The 22,029-nt window shown below is 36.9% G+C and overlaps 1 protein-coding gene across 1 annotated transcript; it reads left to right on the top strand.

The window, feature by feature from the left end:
* Positions 1–21,130: 21,130 nt before the first annotated feature.
* Positions 21,131–21,768, top strand: LOC110285113 (large ribosomal subunit protein uL16-like). The gene is made up of 2 exons (XM_085833479.1): positions 21,131–21,201; positions 21,310–21,768. The coding sequence occupies exon 2, from the start codon at positions 21,466–21,468 to the stop codon at positions 21,766–21,768; it is 303 nt and encodes a 100-aa protein (XP_085689605.1). The 5' UTR covers positions 21,131–21,201; positions 21,310–21,465.
* Positions 21,769–22,029: the final 261 nt, after the last annotated feature.

The following is a 22,029-nucleotide window of genomic DNA, read 5'->3' as shown; positions in this document are numbered from 1 at the left end:
TGTGATATGAAATTGAGGACATCTGGAAACAGATGAATTGGAAAGCTAAATTTGAAATGAACCACTGAGCTAAATGCATAAAGGTATGCATATTACTGCCTTCCCTGGGCACCCCTTGTAAATTCTGTTTGTTTCCTCTAACTGCTCATACTGCCATGATGTTTTTAATACTAAAACTGGAGGTATGAAGAATGATAACTGTTAGTTTAATGGTTACAGTTGCTGAAGAACTGTGGTTTTTATTTAATTCAACGATGGAAAGATTTTTTGAAGTATTGATGAGTCTCTTGTTAGCTGAAACAATTCTTGTGAAATGGAGAAAAACTGATGACAAACGAACTGATAATCTAGGTGAATTTTCCTTCCCTGCCTTAATGTCTTTTAGAGAAAAGTGACTCTCAGACCTTTTCTGTAACTGTCACTTATAGCTTTATCATCAACAACAACCTTCAGTGCCATTGGGTCGTCAGTTCTTAGGTAACATGAAAGAAAACAAAATAGCACTGTGCCATGAATAGATTATGTAAAACCTATAATTTTTATAGTGCTATATTTTATATTATCCCCAAGAAGATATTTAGATAGAAACAAAATTATCAGGAAACTGAATCTCGGGATACTCTTACTTGAGATTAATCATAATGCTGTTTTTCTTCCCATCTGTATGGTTGACAGTTATAATATAGTCTATGTAAGCATTTCCATCAGAACCAATGATCCATAGTGTTTATATGGAAGCAAGAATGGTGATGTTAGTTCTACTGGAAAGTTTGCAAGATGAACACCTGGTTTAATCTCCATTTTTATGTCCTTTTCCTCAAAACTTTGAAAGAGGCAAAAATGTTTATTTAGAAAAAAAATTGAAAAATAACCTACTTTAGTTTGAATATTATCACAGCAAAAAATTAACAGAGCTTTTTAATATCTGTGCCACTTTCAATTATGACAAATGTGACAATTATATCTGCACAGAGTTTAACATTCATTCATATCATTTTTTCACATAAGCTCAGTGAAGCAGGAATCAATATAGTATTCTAATGCCCCAAAGGAAGAGAGCCCCCCTTTACAGAAGGACCCAGGTCCTTCTCAGATGATAAGGGAGAGCCAGTCTGAAGTTCTGAGTGGTCCATAATTTAATATCTCTTATCAGTATTTATATTTTTGAAGATTTTTTATGGTTGATTACTTGGTCACCTTCATGTCTGAGTGTGACTTTGTGCACTTGAGGCTTGGTGCCTGTTGAGCGCAGTGTTATTAGATGCCCCCAGAACTGCAGGTACAGTGGTTGGGAGTCACTCTCAGTGAGTTTATGAATTAGTGTTTCCTTATATAACACTGTGCCTCTTTGTCTTCTGCGAGTCCTATATTTTAGCATGTATAATGACAATAAGTGATCTGAAGCTCTGAATTACAATTATAGTACATTTACTTTCACACATAGAAAAATACAAAATGATGCTTTTAGGAACAATAATTCCAATACTCTGCATACAGAAAATAACCTATATGCACAGGTTTGTGAAAATGTCCAAAATATGAACTAATATATATCTTAACACATCTCAGAGGTTGAGAATATATAGCTCCTTTGTGTTAGCATTCATCTGTTTATATTGATATTAATGTTTTAATAATATCATATCTTGGGAATAGGAACTGGTTATACTGATATCATTCATCAATAATGAGTGCATACTGAGTATTCCACAATTTTCTTTTTCTTTTTTTCATTTTGGTTTTTCGAGACAAGGTTTCTCTGTGTAGCCCTGGCTGTCCTGGAACTCCCTTTGTAGACCAGGCTGGCCTCGAACTCAGAAATCCGCCTGCCTCTGCCTCCTGAGTGCTGGGATTAAAGGCGTGTGCCACCACGCCCGGCATCCACAATTTTCAATATGCTATGGGTGAATTAATCTCTAAAAACTATGGTGACAAATACATTTGAATACAATCATGTCTTCAGTAAAACTTAGTTTGGTAGAATCAACTTACTGAATTTTTTAAAATCCATTTGAGTGAAACATGTTCTCACTGCCAGAGTTATAGCAGGAAATAGAAACTCTGCTCTCAAGTCCCACTGAGGCATTTTCAAGGGAATTGTCTCTTGTAGTGCAACAGTGTTAAACGCTGACAACAAATGGTGATACTGGACTCAGATTTGCAATAGAAGAAAACTATTGCTCTTGAGACTTGAAGGTAAAACGGGTAAATTCCAGAATGTTGGGAAGAAAAAGAACATCTCAAGAGAAAATTTGGTCTGTGAAACAGGAATACAAGTTACTGGCGCAGGGAGAGAGGCAGAAAATAAATACTTACCTGATGGTACCCCACATTCCACATTCCAAGGTTTCTGTTATCTACTTCCCTTCCTTAAACTCTGCAAGAAGCCAGAAAGCTAGGGGACTATTGACTGCCCAAACAGGAAACAATTTCTGAAGGTTAGCCTCCTGAGCTCAGAGCAAGACTGGGGCCTGGAAAAATAACTCTACCTGAGCCAACAGTATATACGCAGCACTGCTGAAATAAAACTCACCTTCTACACAGGAGAGATGGCTAGGGACTCAAGGGCAAGTGTTAGATTCCAAGATCAGTCCCTGGAACCTACATAAAAATCTGGGTGTAACAGCAAGCATCTTTAATCCCAACAGTCCTTTTGGGAGATGGGAGTCAAAGACAAGAGAATCAGCCAGAATCTTGATGGCCAGCTAACATGTAATGCACTGCACTTCATAAGAGCAAGAGAGACCTTGCCTCAAATCAAATGTGCAAGGCAAGACCCAATGCCTCAAAGTTGTTATCTATATGACTTCTATAGGCTCACTGTGGCATCTGTGCCTGAACTCAACACACAAATTATTTTTTTGTTAAATCAATGAAGCCTTCTTTTAAAAAGTCTACCTCCCACTTCACATATATTTCTCAGATTTTTGTCAGCTAATTAACAGTTTTTGTAAAAATAAGGTGGACCAAGAATAATTACAAACACTTAAATCTGAGCCTGGGAATGCATATGCATTTTTCAGAATTTCGTCAACAGAAGCAAAAAGAAGGATTCAGAGTTCAAGGGAAGTCTCAGTCACACTGTACATAAGGCCATCTTAGGCTATATGAGACCCTGTCTCAAAATATGAAAGAAAGAAACAAATAAAAGAAGGAGGGCAGGAAGGACAAAAGTAAAAAGTAAGCCAAAGAGGAGAGAGAGAGAGAGACAGAGACAGAAAGACAGAGACAGAGAAAGACAGAGAGAGACAGAGACAGAGACTGAGAGAGACAGAGACAGAGACTGAGAGAGAGACACACACACAGAGAGACAGAGACAGAGAGAGACTGAGAGAGAGAGAGACACAGAGAGAGAGAGACAGACAGACAGACAGAGAAAGAGAGAGAGAAGTAATTGACTCATGATACACTTCTCTGTATCATGGATACAGAGAAGAAATAAATTGCTTTGAAAAGTCTACTCCGTAAAATAGTTAGCACAGACTTGAATCCCTTCCAAAATATCTGAACTTGTGATTTTAAAACATATATAAAAATATATGAAATAAATCAATAATATTCTATTTAAAACTGGTAGAATTTGCCAAAAGATACTTCAGTTTTAGTGACTTAGTAGAACCATAAGAAATACCAAAATTCTTTGACTTTTCCATCAGACGTCAGTGTGCTCCACACTGTTTGCCATTATTCACAAGCATGAACCCTTGGTTATATGAAGAACTCTGTCTTTTATTTTTCTCTCTGCCACCTCCATAGCACTACATACTCAGCAAGACACCTGACTAGAATAACATCTTTGGAATTTTCCTGATCTCCTCTAATTCTCCCACTTTCAAGCTCATCTGTCTGATCACTATGGCACCTTGCCCAAGTTCCTTTCTTCGTGTGCTCTGATCATGGCCCCTCTCCTTCTCCCTTGCTTATGTTCCCTTTGCTTTGTTTTCTAACTCATCTTTTTGTAACACGTTGTTAACTCTTCAGTCAGACCTCATGGTCCTTGAGTGAAGAGATCAGGTTCTACTTTTAACATTCTCTAACATCTCATCAGTGCTAAACCCAAATCTACCCCATTCCATTAAGGAGAAAGGCCATTTCCTTCACTCCTTTATAGTAATGTATATTTAGGCTGTGTTTTAATTGCCTAAAATGTGATCAAGGGGGTTAGAGAGGTATCTCAATCTGTAAAATGCTAACTACACAATCATAAGGACCTGAATTTGGATTCCCTGAACCAATGTAAAAGTCCAGGCATGGCATTACTCATGTATAGTTGGAACACTGTAGGGACAGAGACAGGAGGACCCATGGAGCTCCTGAGTTTCAGGTTTAGTGTGAGACCCTGTTTCAAAAAATAAAGGGAAAGAAAAGTTAAAGAAGACATCCAGCATGGACCTTTGGCCTCCAAAATCATGTATACATATGTTTATCTGTACAGAAGTGTGCATTCACATGAATATGTGCATACAATAGCCGGGCAGTGGTGGCACACACCTTTAATCCCAGAACTTGGGAGGCAGAGGCAGGCAGATTTCTGAGTTCTAGGCCGGCCTGGTCTACAAAGTGATTTCCAGGACAGCCAGGGTTATACAGAGAAACCCTGTCTCAAAACAACAACAAAAAACTGCATGCATGCGCACATGCACACACACACACACACACAAGTCATCTAAAAATGGATTACTAAAACATTTTGGATTCATTAAATTAGTAGTTTAAATAGAGACTCCCGAAAGAATTGTGAAGCAGTTTGTGCAGCTTACATGAATACTTTCATAATAGAATGCTGTATGGTTTTGTTTTGTTTGTCATTTGTTTGCTTGTTTTAATTTGCAGTTTACGTTGTTATTTATTAGTAACACTAGTAATTTTTTCCTGTTGTGGTGTTGGGAATTGAACGTAGGGACCTGTGCATGCTAGGCAAGCACTTTACTGCTGAAGTACAGCCTCAGCTCTTTAATTTACATTTCAGGAAAAGATAGTATTGCCAGGCAGTGGTGGCATACACCTTTAATCCCAGCATTTGAGAGGCAGAGGCAGATGGATCTCCAAATTCCAGGACAGCCAGGGCTATATAGAAAAGCCCTGTCTCCAAAAAAAAAAAAAAAAGAAAGAAAGAAACAATATATGTGTATATATTATTGATTTTATCTCAGTGTGTTTTAAGGCTTCTCAGGACAAATGATGTTAGGACTTTGAGTACTTTTCCTTTTTCATTTTCATTTTCTATCTTTCTTTCTTTCTTCCTTTCCTTCTCTTTCTTTCTTTTTGTTTTTGTTTTGGGGGAAATTTAGTTTTCTTTTGCTTTTTGTTTTTTGTTTTTCTGAGACAGGATTTCTTTGTGTAGACCTGGCTGGCCTTGACCTCAGAGATTCACCTGCCTCTGCCTCCAGAATTCTGGGATTAAAGGCCTGCACTATCACCTGGTTGGATCTTGATTTTTTTTTGTTTTATTTTTTATTAGATATTTTCTTTATATGCATTTCAAATGCTATCCCGAAAGTTCCCTATACCCTCCCTCCACCCTGCTCCTCTACCCACCCACTCCCACTTCTTGGCCCTGGTGTTCCCCTGTACTGGGGCATATAAAGTTTTCAATACCAAGGGGCCGCTCTTCCCAGTGATGGCTGACTAGGCCATCTTCTGCTACATATGCAGCTAGAGACATGAGCTCTGGGGTTACTGATTAGTTCATATTGTTGTTCCACCTATAGGGTTGCAGACCCCTTCAGCTCCTTGGGTACCTTCTCTAGCTTCTCTATTGGGGACCCTGTGTTCCATCTTATAGGTGACTGTGAGCATCCACTTCTGTATTTGCCAGGCACTGGCATAGCCTCATACGAGACAGCTATACTAGGGTTCCTTCAGCAAAATCTTGCTGGCATATGCAATAGTGTCTGGGTTTGGTGGCTGCTTATGTGATGTATCCCCAGGTGGGGTATTCTCTGGATAGTCCATCCTTTCGTCTTAGCTCCTAACTTTGTCTCTGTAACTCCTTTCATGGGTATGTTGTTCCCTCTTTTAAGGAGGAATGAAGTATCCACCCATTGGTCTTCCCTCTTCTTGATTTTCTTGTGTTTTGTATATTGTATCTTGAGTGTTCTATGTTTCTGGGCTAATATCTACTTATCATTGAGTGCATATCTAATGGATGTTGATTTTAATCTTAATAGATGACCATCTTTGTGCTTCCCCTCTGTCCCTCACACTGTTTCATAGATCACTAGAAGCATATAAACTTTTGATATTGAAGTAATGGATGCAACTTAGCTATAATAGAAATTTTATTATAGGTCTTATGTTTAAAGCATAAAAGTATTATGCCTTTTAAATTATTTTTAAATATCTATGGTGTTCATTATGAGAGTCATGGTCATGCTGAGATGGTCTTATCAAAGATCAAGTTCAGATGGACAGATTCCTGCCACTGTTGTCACTCCAGGCAAGACTCACATTCACTATGGACAAGGAAAACAGTGTCTGGAAGGAAAAATTCCACCACGTGCCTACCTCTACTTCAGACTATTAGTAGAAATTACACAGGCTTTCCTTTACACTATATTTTTAAGACAATTCTGTTTGGTTGCATGCAAATGCAAGATTAATTTTAAGGCTTCAAAATAAAAGGAAGAGAAAATCCACACCAACATAAGTTTAAAATATTTGGTATCCTCCCCCTCACTTCTCTCTCCCTCCCCTCTATCACATTAAAACAAACCAAAACAAACAAACAAAACTCTTAGAGTTTGTAGTGAAGAAATTCATTGTACTTAGAATAATTTAATGTTTTTCAAAACAAAATTGAAGTTTTTATTTATTTTTCTTTTCAAAACATCCATGACCTTGCTTAAGGGTTTCACATGAAATATTCAAGCAATATTTAAGGCACCAAAATATCTCAATAATTTTATTGTATTATAATTATGATACAGGTCCAGTGATGGTTATCATTTATTCCATCTTCAAATTAAATAAGTAACTTCTACGTTTACTGTCCTGGATTTTTAAAATAATGTTCATACTCAATTTGAAGGGTCTTTGTGTATGTGGATGCATATATGTGTGTGTGGATACCTGTGGAATCCAAAGAAAAACTTTAGATATTCCTCCTCACAATCTATTCACCTTTGTTTTAGTGGGAGGTAGGATGGGAGTCAGTCTGTCACCACTCTGGAGCTCATCAAGTAATCTTGGAGGGCTGACCACTGAGTCCCAGGAAACTTTCAAAGTTGATGGTTTTTTAGCCTTATGATCATTGGGATTAAAAGTGCATATCAGGCAAACCATTTTCTTACGGTTTCTAGGGATTGAACACAGGTCATCATCTTTGCAAGGTCAGGAATTTACCCACTGAGTCATCTTTCTAGCCAAGGAATTATTTTTCGTTTTTACTAAAAATAATTTGCAAAGGCAGAGTGATAGTTAATAAAAACATAATATAAACACAAGAAATCAAGATCTTATTTAACTCATTAATGAACAAAGGAGTCAGAGATAGCTTGCAACCAATTCAAGGGATTTGTAAGGTGGATATAGGGAAAATCAGAAATAATGACCTAATAACTCTTTTTTAGAATAATTCATTGCCATTTCAATAATCAAAAATCATTTATATCACTAATCTCTCTATACTTTACTCAACCAAAAGACTCTTAAAGATAGCAAAAAATAACAATAACCCAAAGAGTACATGGCACACTGTTTTTGCCATTCCAAAGTATTTCATAGTTTCCTCACATTTTCAATATATAAATTTAATTTTCCCATTTAAGTTTATGACAATGTATAAGTGATTTCTTTTGTATTCGTTGCCCTTCTTGAGACCTATACAATTAACAACTTAGATTGATGAGATCTTACATCATTAGAGGGGTGCTGTATATATAAGACTATTCCAGATGTTTGCATTGTATAATTTTATTTAAATTCCAGCTCAAAATGATTAAGTGTTCAAGGTCACATAAAAAAAAAAAGACATGAAATTAAGCAGCTGACTACACAGCTTATTTTTTTTCTGTTCTACAAACCTGGACATATGAGCTACTTTCTAAGGAGTAAACCATGCTCTCCAGAATTTCAGCATGGATATTGAGGTACCTCAGTAGGACCTTAATAACCTCCTTATTTCCAGATTCTTCCTCTCTCCTCCTCGAGGTAGACTCATTCAGCTTCTTTCTTAACATACTCATTGGGAAGTCCAATGACTATCCCATTACCCTCAGATCCTGTACAGGCTGGTTTTGGGTCAACTTGACACAGCTGGAGTTATCACAGAGAAATGAGTTTCAGTTGAGGAAATGCCTCCATGAGATCCAGTTGTAAGGCATTTTCTCAATTAGTGATCAAGGGGAGAGGGTTCATTGTGGGTGGAGCCATCCCTGGGCTGGTAGTCTTTGGTTCTATAAGAAAGCAAGATGAGCAAGGCAGAGGAAGCAAGCCAGTAGGTAACAACCCTCCATGGCCTCTGCATCACCTCCTGCTTCCTGACCTGCTTGAGTTCGAGTCCTGATTTCCTTTGGTGATGAACAACAGTGTGGAAATGTAAGCTGAATAAACCCTTTCCTCCCCAACTTGCTTCTTGGTCATAATGTTTGTGCAGAAATACAAACCTTGACTAAGACAGATCCATATCCAATTCATCATGAAATTTCAACTTCCAAAGTGCATGCCACCCTTCTGTAATGCTCTCTTTTCTTTACTGCCAGCCTGTCTACTCAAACATTATTTCACTTCAGCAGCCATCAAACTACATCTGGAAGTGGGAAAAGCATGGACCAAAATTTTACTCTTTCCAACCATCTTAGGCTGTCTGTTTACATTGCCAAAACAGCCAGTCAAGAGAGAAAGGACTAGTGAAGTAATTCTACCACTGTGTTTATACAAGTTTGGATAATGGATTTCCCCATTGATGAATATGATTGTTTTGGAAAACAGATCAAATCAACTAGTTATCTCAAGTGACAGCCCCTATACTTAGAAAGTGTCTTACCTTAAGTGCCTTGTTATTCCCACTGTCAAACTTCATGCAGAGTATGTAATGGGTATTCATTAAAGGACATTGATTAAATTAAATGTCATATTAGATGTAACTCCAATCAATGGCTTACACTACCACATGGTACATCCAATCACTCTAAAGTATAAATCAGACATGATAGCAATGGAAAAGAAAACCTAAAGGGTAATTTAGCTTTTATAGTCAGTCACAGATGTTAAAACCTAAATTGTGAGCAATTTTAGATCATTAAAAATAATAACTCACTCTATACAAGAATTGAAAGACCCAATTTCTAAACCTCTAGGTCGCCTATTTAACTATAGTGTTTTCTTAAATGATGGATGACCTTCAAGTGAATGAGAGTTAATATACGTAAGATGAGACTTTAAAAAAAGGACTCTGACCAACAAGTTCAATTTCTAGTTTTATAAAATAGTTTATTGTATTTTCAAAATTTAAGTGACTGTTTTGATTCTTTGACTAGTCTCACATGTTTTTTAAAACTCATCTTTTAGGGTATTTTGCTCTAATTTTAAATATCAAAAAACTGAGATGTTCTAAAAGTTTAGATATACTAATATTATAATTGATGAATAATAAATCAAAGACTGAGTGGAAATATTCTAGAAAATTATATCAAGATTCAAAGGGATTGAAGGGATTAATCTATTATCCAGAAACACGTTCATGATTTTAGAGCAAAGAAAACCAAGGAGCCAAGAATTATTAACACATTGATCTTATGTTTCAAACCAAAAATCAAAGCACACAAAACATCTAAGTGTCGTTTTTTGGATACAATGAGACAACACTTTTGGTTGTACTGGAACATTGAGATAAACACAAATAAAATTTAATCCACAAAATACTCAAATTCTCTGTATTAGAAGAGGTTTCCCCTAATACAAAGAGATTACTCTACTACAAGGCAGCCACAAATTCTAAATGATATCTTCCACAATTCAAGAAACCTAAAAAGGTCATTCATCCTTCATCTTACATTACTTAGTCTTAAAAGCTATAACTTGTGATTCAATCACTGAGAGTGTGTCATTGTTTCAAGTAACAAAAACAGCTAACTGTTGGAAAACAAGAGAAAAATGATCTAAGAGTAGTATATGACTTTGATGGCTAAGATTAAATTTGCATAAAAGATTTCATTATTATGTAAAATGCTGTTCATTATCCTAAATTATACCAACCTGACATAACAATACATGATACTTATAAGAACTATCCCTGCGTTTATTTGACCATTATTATGAACAATTGACAATGTTACATATATTGTTCTATTTCTTTCTCAAAGCAGCCCTTCACATATGAAGAAATTAGTAGTCAAAAAGTTAAGTAAACTATTTAGTGTTATGCAACTATTAAGTGATTACTTATAGACATAAATATTTTCAAACCATCAACAGTATTGTACTATATACTATATGATGAGCATTCTAGCACAAAAGCCTCTAAAAATCAAATTATAGCAATTGGACCTTTCGGTTTCTTACAAATGATAAAAATCTTAGGAAGACAACAAATAGCTAAAATGATCAGTATCTTAGGTTGTATATCGAGTCTCTCCATGGGTTCATGTATTTGAATGGTCAGTTTTAGTTTTATAGCATTCCTTTTAAAAGTTGTGGAAACTTCAAGGGTTGGAAGCTTACTAGAGTGAATGAGTAAGTTGGGGTGAGCCTGAATTTTTGTAAAAGAAATATGACCTCACCCTGCCTCAAGTTTTTCCCAGCTGTGATGAATGGAATCACCTAAAACTATAAGCTCATTAAGCCTTACTCCCCTTAAGTTGTTTCTTATCAGGACTTTGGTCTCAGGAAAGTGAAATAGAGCAAATAAATTTACTTTTTAAAGCAATAAAAATCATTCTGAGTAATCACTAAAATGAAACATTTACTCTGACTTGAAATTATAAACAACAGCTTTATGAAGAGATCATAAAACTTCCTATGGCTCTGATGCCATCTGAATTTAATTCTTTTCAAATAAACTTAGTACTTTCAAGTAAGCTATTTACCCTCCAGTATTCCCTAGTTTCCTGCATTATCTTTTCCCTGAGATACATATTTTTATGTTTTTTTAAATATCATAATACAAATATCAGAAAGAATGACATTCAAAACTCCTTATGCAATCATAACTAAGAATGATAAGGGACTAATCCTTAAAGACTCATAATAAAATGCAACAAAAATATGAAGAACAAAAAGAAAAAAGAGAAGGGAATGGGGGAAGAGAAGAGAAAGAAGGATACATGCATTATTAGCCCTAGTACTTGGGAATCTGAGGAAGAAAGATGCCAAAAGATTGAAGAAAACTTGGGCTACAAAACAAGAACCAGGGTAGCCAACACTATCAAGATGGTATCTCAAAAGGAAGGTAGAAAGGAAAGATATATATAAGGAAGGAAGAGAGGGAGAAATGGAGGGAAGACTACTTTCAGGAAAGTAAAACCAAACTTGGGAAATGAGAGGATAGAAGAATGAATACTTGTATCAAAATGTTTTGATGAAACCCATAACCTTATACAATGAATATATTTGAATCAAAATGAGTTTAGATAATGAATCTTTGTCTTTTAGCTAAATTGCATAAAAACCTGGAATAATAGACAATTTTTATAACAAAGATATAACAAATAACTTGTTAATTACAAAGAAATGAAATGTTTATAAATAAATATTCTCCTTAACTTACCTTCTTAGATTTCGGTGGACCAACATTTGTATGGATATATACTTCCATTATTCTGGACACTGACTTAAGAATGGAATCTTCTCTGGATCTGGAGCTGATCTTGTGCCACAACACCCGGAGATGATTCTGTGCTACAGCTCTCCATAAACAAATACCACCTGGAGAGACCTGGTCTCCCAGGTCTACCACCACTCCTGCTCAAATACCTGGCCCAAAAGGGACCCACCCAGAACCATCAGGAAACAGGAACTAAGGAACAGCCAGGGACAGGATCCTTCCAGTTTCTGTCTGTACCCTGAAGCTGACCTTTTGTCACAGCTCTCCATACCCAAATTCCTCATGGAAAGATCTGGTCTCCCAGGAGTACTGACACATAGGCTTGCAGGAGGGACAAGCCACAGTCAGAGGCAAGACTGGCTAATACCAGAGATAACCAGATGGCAAGAGGCAAGAGCAAGAATATAAGCAACAGAAAGCAAGGCTACTTGGCATCATCAGAACCCAGTTCTCTCACCACAAGACCTGGATACCTCAACACAAGAGAAAAACAAGAATCTGGTTTAAAAATCACATCTCAGGATGATGCTAGAGGTCTTTAAGAAAGACATAAATAACTTGCTTAAAGAAATACAGAAGAACACAGGTAAACAGGTAGAAGCACTTAAAGAGGAAACACAAAAATCCCTTAAAGAAGTAGGAAAACACGACCAAACAGGTGAAGGAATTAAACAAAACCATCCAGGATCTAAAAACGGAAGTATAGACAATAAAGAAATCACAAAGGGAGACAACCCTGGACATAGAAAAGCTAGGAAAGAGATCAGGAGTCAGAGACACAAGCATCACCAACACAATGCAAGGGATAGAAGAGAGAATCTCAGGTGCAGAAGATACCATAGAAAACATTGACAGGACAGTCAAAGAAAATGCAAAAGGTAAAAATCTCCTAACCTAAAACATCCAGAAAATGCAGGAAACAATAAGTTGACCAAACCTAAGGATAATAGGTATAAAAGAGAGCAAAGATTCCCAAATTAAAAGGCCAGTAATTATCTTCAAAAAATTATTGAAGAAAACTTCCCTAACCTAAAGAAAGAGATACATAATAAACATACAAGAAGCCTACAGAACTCCAAAAAGATTGCACCAGAAAAGGAATTCCTCCCTTCACATAATAGTCAAAACACCAAATCCACAAAACAAAGAATAGTAAAAACAGTAAGAGAAAAATGTCAAGTAACATATAAGGGCAGACCTATCAGAATTATACCAGACTTCTCACCAGAGACTATGAAAGCTAGAAGATACTGGGCAGATATCATGCAGACCCTAAGAGAACACAAATGCCAGCACAGGATACTATACCCAGCAAAACTCTCAATTAACATAAATGAAGAAATCAAGATATTCCATGACAAAACCAAATTTAAATGATATTTTTCTACAAAGGATAATAGATGGAAAACTCCAACACAGGGAGGGAAACTACACCCTAGAAAATCCAGATGCAGCATGTGGGGTGATTCTGATCTGACTATCACACTGTTTCATGAGCAAAGAAAATAACTTAGTATTGCAAAGATGCCAAACTTTTACAGTCTGTGGTTTAAGATCCACTTTATTAAAGATCACATTATAGCTATTCATTTCAAGCAACTCTAGATGGGCTGTGAAGGGCATTCCTAGAACTGGCTGTGTATTAAATAATTCAAAACCCAAGAGTTGTGATCAAACTGAACTTCAGGCATATGTAAGTACTACCGAGGTGAGAGTGACAACCAAGGCAATTAAGGGTGGAAATTAATGTCTGGAGATAATCAATAGCCAAGCAGGCTGTGGACTCTCACCTCTGCATCATCTCTATTTATTGCTGTAGTTGGGTACCACAAAATCAACTGATTTCTGAAAGGCATTTATAAATTAAACTAGAATCTATAGAATGTGATCCACTGCTCAGATTTTAAACTTAATTTTATTAATTTTGCTAGCCAGTAATGAAAATTAACAATAAGGAGTTCACTAAACTCTAGAAATCTGAGTACAAGTTTTGAAGTCAATAGTCTCTCTGCAAGGGTTTACAGGGAGTTGGGGGGTCACCTTTTCTACTTGTGATGTTTTTTGCCAGGACATTATCATCTCAGGCTTAGGAAAAGATACTTGACATTCTGCTCACTATCCAGTTGTGGCTTACAGGTACCCAATAAATGTTCTGTGGCAAGCCAACTTGAACATGTTCTTCTCTTTTTACAATGCATGTAATACTAGTGGATAAATTTTTAAATCTTAACAAGGTGTATGTTTGCACTTTTTGTGTACCATGAGGAAAAATCTGTTAACTTCTCATCGATAGAATACTGGTTATATGAAAAAAAATAGAAAAACTTAAGTTCAAACTAAGTAGAAAAACAAAACAAACAAACGAAACTTTGCAAAATGCATTAGTTCACTTTATAGCCCTGCCAAGCATAGTATGATAGAGCTGATTTAATATTATTTTATGATGGATGACTCTGCAGTGCCATGGGGTCACTATGGATTGTTGCTAAGGTAACAAGCCACAGTGTATTGAACTCTAAATCAGAACTGACCAGACACTGGTTTATCTCACTATGCTTTGCTCTCTTAGCTGTATCATCGTATGGGAAGATATCCCCTGGTGTTAGCATCCAGCCAAGCAGTTTCATGTACATGTATATCAATTTTCATAGACTTTTAGTAAAAGAAAAACATCAAAAGTTTCCAATAGCCATACTACATGATATTTCATGAATGCTTCCCCAACCCTGTTGCTGGTTATGGGAGACCGCTACCAGCCCCAGTCAATTAACAGGTACTTCGGTGATTTCACATCCTTGGAAATTGCCTTGATTCAAATCAGAAAAGAAATATGCACAAATGTAATTGGACTGTCAATGTTGCTAAGGACTTTGTGGTCAAATTGGCAAGCTTGAAAATTGCAGTCTGAATGCTGATCTTTTAATAAAGAGATAATAATAACAATTACTGTCAAATTGTGCCCTCAATAGAAAACCCCAGTTCCTGTAAGCAGCACTGTGCAAGTGCATCTTATTAGAGAGCTTCATAGAGGGAGCATCCAGGCCTTTACCCAGAGCTTCTCCTTCAGAAGGTCAGGGAGAGTGTCGGGATTCTGTCTCATGACCCCTTCACTTTGTACAAACAAAGCAATCACAGCTCAGAAAAATAGGGACCAAATATGGGAGTATACTAGGACAGGACTCTCCAAGGATAATATTTATAAGAGTCAAAAGGCCTGTTCTTAAAATTTGGAGACTGTAGATGCCCATGGGGACTTGGGGAATGGCACATGGTGACAGTGGTGGAAGATGAGTGAAGATTATTCACCACATTCCCATGACTTTCATAACCAAAGGTCTGTATGTCCTCAGGCCTTCATGTACTAAAAGTTTCCACAAGAGCACAGCACATGCAGGAAAATTTTAGAAAAGACCTCTGTTGAAAAAACAAGTGAGTTACTGGTGTGTGATATCAAGGAGTGAGATATATGGATGTGTGAGTGTGGTAGGAAATAAGATTCACATTTGCTGAGCATCTACATTGTGAAGACACTTGAATGGGAACTTTTGTAAATTGTATCACATTTTTTAAGTCTTTAATAAATAAAAATTACCTCCATTTATGGATGAAGAAATGGCTGTTAGTCATTTAACTAGTCTGTCCATTACATAACTATATTTAAGTAGCAATATTATAACAAGTGATAGTTTTTAAGCATGTGAAGTTATTATGCTTTGTGCTAGGTCCTTTACATACTTGATTTCATTTAATCTTTGCAAAATAGCATAGGGTAATCACTTTTGCTAAAACACGAATGACATTCACAGAGTTCTAAGTTCCCAACATCAAAACAAGTAGTACCTGGGAAAAAGAAAGGCTGAGTCTAAAACCTGAGTTTATTTCCACATGGCCAGCCTAAATCATGTCTCTGTGATGGCTTCTATGAACACTGTATATCTGTACGGATTCAATTGTCCTGGATGGTGAATGCAAATGTTGACCATCAATGTAAAAATGACATTCCCAGAATATATTAGGGGCAAATTCAGCATTCTAAGGAAAACCATGTATTTTAACAGGTAGCCTAGCAGTTAAGAACACATGTGCTTACTGCTCTTGCAGAGGACTCTAGTACAGGTCTCAGAACTCACATCAATTAGATTACAACCACCTGAAACTCCAGCTACAGGGAATCCAATGTCCTCTTCTGGCCTTGGTAGACATCCATATTCATGTGTCATACAGAGACACATGTATTAAAAATAAAAATAAAATTGTTCATAAAGATGAAAATCAAGATGTAAGCAATATAGACTTTCTTCTAGTAATTCATGAATTATAAAATTTTCCAGAAAAAAAGAAAGAGTAGATTGGGAGATTACAGTACCTATCAAGTGACTTTCAGTGATGGAAACTATTTGTATTAGAGCTTCATGTATATGAGCTACTCTGTCCTACAAGCAGGATCGAAAAATGATGTCCTTATTGCCTGTTTTGTGTAAGAAGAAAAATAATTCTTGATGATATAATCTGTAAAGATTTTCTAAGGATAAAAACACCTACTTGTAGACAAGTGGGAAAGTCTTTAAATGGTGTAAGAGAGAAGGCAGGGCTCTGGGGTGATTTGAAATATTATTGACAGAATAACACAGATTTGGTCAATTTGGGTATTTAATTAATTCATTTGGTATTCATAGAAAATTACATAATAAAGAATTTTCCTATCCTTTCATACAAATGAATAATAACAAGAAAGTGATGAACAGTTTATATTGAAACCACCTAAGTTATTTAATTATATAAATAAATATTTATGTAGGGATGCCAGTGAAAATGAATCAAAATCTAAACTACTATTTAGATTTGAAAGAGATTTTAAGTTTCATAGGGGGCTGGAGAGATGGCTCAGCTGTTAAAGGCTAGGCTCACAACCAAAAATATAAGAGTTTGGTTCCCAGCACCCACAGCTGTCTCTCCAGCCACCTTTTTTGCTGGGTGTGGTGGCACACGCCTTTAATCCTAGCACTTGGGAGGCAGAGGCAGGCGGATTTCTGAGTTCAAGGCCAGCCTGGTCTACAGAGTGAGTTCCAGGACAGCCAGGGCTACACAGAGAAACCCTGTCTCGAAACACCAAAAAAAAAAAAAAAAAGTTTCATAGGGAGAGAGCCTTTACAAACAGTCAACTCTTGATTAACATGACAGAAAAGGAGATAGGCAAGAAGAATATACACTGGGATTATATTATAGTTCATTTAGTTTTTAATTACCCAGAGACCCAAGTACCAGTTGGCAGTAGAGAAAAACCTCAGGCCATTGACTAGACTAGAATGACTTTATTCTCAAAGAAGTTTGGCACATCTCAGGAGTGAGGCTTAAAAAGATTGTAGATTAGTGTGTTTACCCCGATTTTATGAGTTTCACTGTAGACCGAAGTACCATATTTTGTTATTCTAAGAAGACAGAAACTGAAAATTCATCATTAGTTTAAAAGTCATCAAGAAAAATGTAAGCTACGATCAAACTATTGTGAATACTTGTGTATAATTTATTGTAAGACAGTCCTGATTCCATATGTATTAAAACATACACACAAAGGAGTCGATTGTGGTGTGGATGCTCCTGGTCCCCAGCACTGGGAATGACCCCTGCAAGTCTCAGCAGGTCTGCTGTGAATGCAAGATCACCCTAGACTATTCCAAGACCATGCCCAACTAATTAATTGTTTTAAAAAATACAAACCTGAACACATGAACAAATGAATATATAAGAGTTAATGGAAAATTGCACAATCCAATTCTTAACAAATCTTGTAGATTTGTGAGACTATGATTCTATGACTAGGAGTATTAAAGTAAGGCCAAAAAATTAAAGTCAATAATATTCTTTAAAAATAATATAATTAAGGGACTGGAAAATGGCTCAGTGGTAAGAGTACTGGCTGTGCTTTCATAGGACCAGGGTTTGATTCTCAGCAGCACACAGCAGCTCTCAAATATCTATAAATTTAGCCCCAGGGAATCTGATGTTCTCTTCTAGCCTTTATTGACAACAAGCATGTGTGTTTGTGTGTGTGTGTGTTCAATACACATACATACAGGCAAAACACTAATGTACATAAAATTAAATAATTAAAAAGTTAAATATATAACTAGAAAAATATTTCAAAGGGTCTTAGAAAGAGTATAGCTTTTATAAATAAAGACAATTGAATTTTAACTATAGCCTTAAGCTGTATAGTATGGACAAACAACACAATAATTTCATGTTCTATTTCTCACCTAAAATGAGGGTAGTACCTGCTGGCTTACCAGAGCTCTTAGGAGGGCTACACAATATTATGTATGAGTAACTCTGCATTGTGGCATAGGGGCCTACTCAGGACAGAGTCCTTCACTAGATCAAGCTGGATTTGTAGACTGTCCCGTGAGCTATCAATATTAATATAAAAGACATTGGGTTTTCTCTAGTCCCGTCAGAAAATAAAAGTATCTCCTCTTTCTTCATTGATAAGCATTATGTGTTTCTCAATGAAATTGAGCAAAGGTAAGACACACTTTTAAAAAAAATGAAGTTAATTTGTTTATCAACTTGTAAAACTGTGCTGGTTCTACCATAAATGAGAGCATAAGTGACAGGTGAAAGGAACCCACATTTCACAGACAATTCTTGATGTCACATTCAAGGGGAAGGAGGGCTACTGATGCTCACAAAATGCTACTATGTTGGCCTTCCTGAGGAACAGACTATTCTAAAACAGGTTGTTTGCTTGGTTTAATTTGTTCATCGTGTCTCTTTTAGTTATAATGATGTTTAGAGGTATATTTTGTTTCCCCTTAAGGATCCAACTTTTTATACAGTGGATGATTATATACTCTGCCTGCATTAACGTTTCCATGATTTCCCTTGTACTTGCTTGTAGCATTGAAATGCTTCAGTGGATTTAATCTTTTCCTTTTTCATTCAATAATATATGCTCTACTAAAACTATGATCAAAACAAATAGAAACGTCTAAGGGCTGGAGGGATGGCTCAGTTGATAATCTGCTTGCTGAGCAAGTATGAGAAAAAGGATTCACATTCTAAAGATCCATATCAAGATGGTGGAAGGCCAACATCGCAAACCGTCCACTGACTTCCACACACATGCTGTGGCATCAAGCATGGGTACTCACACATAAATATACATGCACACAAACACAAACATACACACACACACACACATGCAAAGAATTTTGAAGGAAATCTTATGACAGTGTTCTATCCCTGCTTTGCTGGGTAGTATTCATGATGCTTTTTGTATGTGTTAGTCCTCTTCACCAATAAGAATATCCGTATTACTTAAAACCATACAGATGTGTGGACATATGATATATTTTTTCTGTGTCTATGTACACTCCTTGATGCAAACAGTGCTGTATGCTATTTTCCCTGATGTCTACATCAGGAAAAAGCCAATCCATGGCAGAAAACAGATAAGAAACTCTAGTGTGTGTGTGTGTGTGTGTGTGTGTGTGTGTGTGTGTGTGTACCATCTACATATGTGTGTGTGCATACACACATATCTTTATGAAACTATCCTATTTCTCCCTCTATTGGTCTCACGCCTCTCCTTCTCTCTTCTAACTCCTTCATCCCCTTCTTTTGCCTTCAGTCTGATAACTCACTACTTAAATCACTGTATCTTATACCCAAAGTCACTCTATGTGAATGGAAGAGTACATTTGCCTACAGTTTCATCTCAGCCTGGCTTTAGTAAGAAGGCAAGTTTATTAGTTCTTCAGATAAGACATAAAAATTATGTCTCCCCACAAAGGAAACTACAGAGAAGAATTTTGATTTTTTTTCCGTAAAAGAAAGCTCTTTGAAGTGATAAATATGTTTAGCTCAATGTGAATATTATATAAGGAATGCATGTATGAACATTATACAAAGAATGCATGTATTATACAACTCTATAAATATGTTCAATTTTATGAATGAGTTAAAAATAAGAAGAAATAGTAACAGAGCATACTCTGTATATTCTGATGGTGATAGACCTTTTGGCTTGTCAGATCTGTAGAAAATCTTGGCAATAACTACTGAGCTGGGTTGCTCCAACCTCAGTCACTGAGGCCAAAAATCTGCTGTAATGACTGTTATAAAACCGCAAAATGTCTGTTCATATCTAAGAAGATATAGATGAACGTGTATAATTAAGATTACTGATTGGAAGATGGCCTTCCCAGCATTCCTCACAAAACCGCCTTTGACAAAATAATAGCTTTAGGTAAGGAAAGAGTCTTAAAACAACTAAGGCACAGCCCAACTCTATTTCAGAACAAATGGGATTTCAGTCACTCCTTCCCTATGATTCAGAGATAACTGGGCTTAACCCAGTTTCTGAATAAGAAAAAGATAAAGCAATAAATTTAAAAGTGGGGAATGGAGAGAAGAAATGATAAAAAAAAGGGAGAAAAGAGAAATTAGGAAGGAAGGAAGAAAGGAAGGGATGGGTGAAGGGCAAGAGATAAGGAGGGAGGGAGGGTCTGCTAGGTGGCTGATGAAGTCACTGGCACAGGCATTGGAAACCAATGAAAACAGAAGAGTAAGGGACACCTGAAGAAATTTCCAAGTAGAGTTACTGGTTCCAAAATGATAACCAACAACAAAAGAAACATGGCCTATTTACTTAGAGAGGCGTATATAAGGATGCATAAACCTGCTCTTTAAGCATCCAAAATTTACCTTAATCATTCATACATCATAAATGTGTAAAGGAGATGTTCTTTTTGTGCTGTAAGGAAACCTAACAGCATTTTAAGCTAAAGGTGCCTTGTGGTATCAAACTGAAAAACCTTCCAGAGGAAGAAAAACCTTTTCAAATTGAACTTGTTTCAAGCTGAGCCTCAACTGCAGTTACAGCATGAAACATGAGATGGGGCTCAGAACACAGACAGTGTTATGAGCCCCATTTATCTCCAAGGAGCAATCAGGAAGCCCACGCCTCTTGGATCCATCTTAGTTAAAAGAGGGCTTCAAAGGTCTTGATACAGGACCCTGACATTTGGAGGTAGGCTGTGCCTGTCCTTTTCCACAAGCTACTAGTCTAGAGCAACAAAGCAGCTGCTGCTGCACAGGGAAAGATGGATGGCTGCTCAAGTAAGTTGCACATAAGAGCTAGAGATAGGATTATACTAGGTTCTAAGAGCCAAAGACTAAAGGTGGTTAATCAACCCAACAGTACAGAGACATTGAATCAGAGTCCTGTCAACCTCAGAAGGAATGTGGCCAAAGAAAAGATGAAATTATTACCCAGCAATTCTTGATATAACCTCAGACTAGTAAAAATCCAAGTTTACTTCTCTCCTCTGGCACACCACAGATGGTCCTATTGTCATCGTGGGCCGCTGCCCAGCTCGGTGTTACTAGTATTGTAAGAGCAAGCCATACCCAAAGTCTCATTTCTGCCGTGGCATCTCTGATGCTAAGATCTGCATCTTTGACTTGGGACAGAAGAAAGCAAAAGTTGATGATTTCCCTCTTTGTGGTCACATGGTGTCAGATGAATATGAACATCTCTCTTCTGAAGCACTGGAGGCTGCCCATATTTGTGCCAACAAATACATGGTAAAGAGTTGTGGCAAGGATGGCTTTCAGATCCGAGTGAGGCTCTACCTTTTCCATGTCATCCGTATCAACAAGATGTTGTCCTGTGCTTGGGCTGACAGGCTCCATATAGTATGCCTGGTGCATTTGGGAAGCCCCAGGGCACAGTGGCCAGGGTTCACATTGGCCAGGTCATGGAGTCCATCTGCACCAAGTTGCAGAATAAAGAACGTGTGATTGAGGCTCTGCTCAGAGCCCAGTTCAAGTCCCCTGGCAGCCAGAAGATCCACATCTCTAAAAAGTGGGGCTTCACCAAGTTTAATGCAAATGAATTTGAAGACATGGTTGCTGAGAAGCAGCTCATTCCTGATGACTGTGGTGTCAGATATATCCCCAATCGTAGTCCTCTGGACAAGTGGAGAGCCCTGCATTCCTAAAAGCTTCCACCGTGCTTTCCTATAGCCTACTAAATCATGTTCAATAATAAATCTCACATGATGTCTGCTTAAAAAATAAATTCAAGTTTACAGCTTAAGAAGGGTCTTAGATATAACCAAACCTTTGACCATGCCTTCACCAACAATATTTTTCCAGTTGTATTTGACTCAGCTGGAGGACAGCAAAATAATCAGAACACTGGAGTTTTGCGTTTTCAGTAACATGACATTTTTGGATTTATAGCTAAAGAGGACTACAGG

Source organism: Mus caroli, unplaced genomic scaffold, assembly GCF_978045245.1.
Source record: "Mus caroli unplaced genomic scaffold, Mus_caroli_1 scaffold_19, whole genome shotgun sequence".
Classification (NCBI taxonomy): domain Eukaryota; kingdom Metazoa; phylum Chordata; class Mammalia; order Rodentia; family Muridae; genus Mus; species Mus caroli.
The sequence above is the reverse complement of the archived record's forward strand: the minus strand, read 5'-3'. Positions and strand labels throughout refer to the sequence as shown.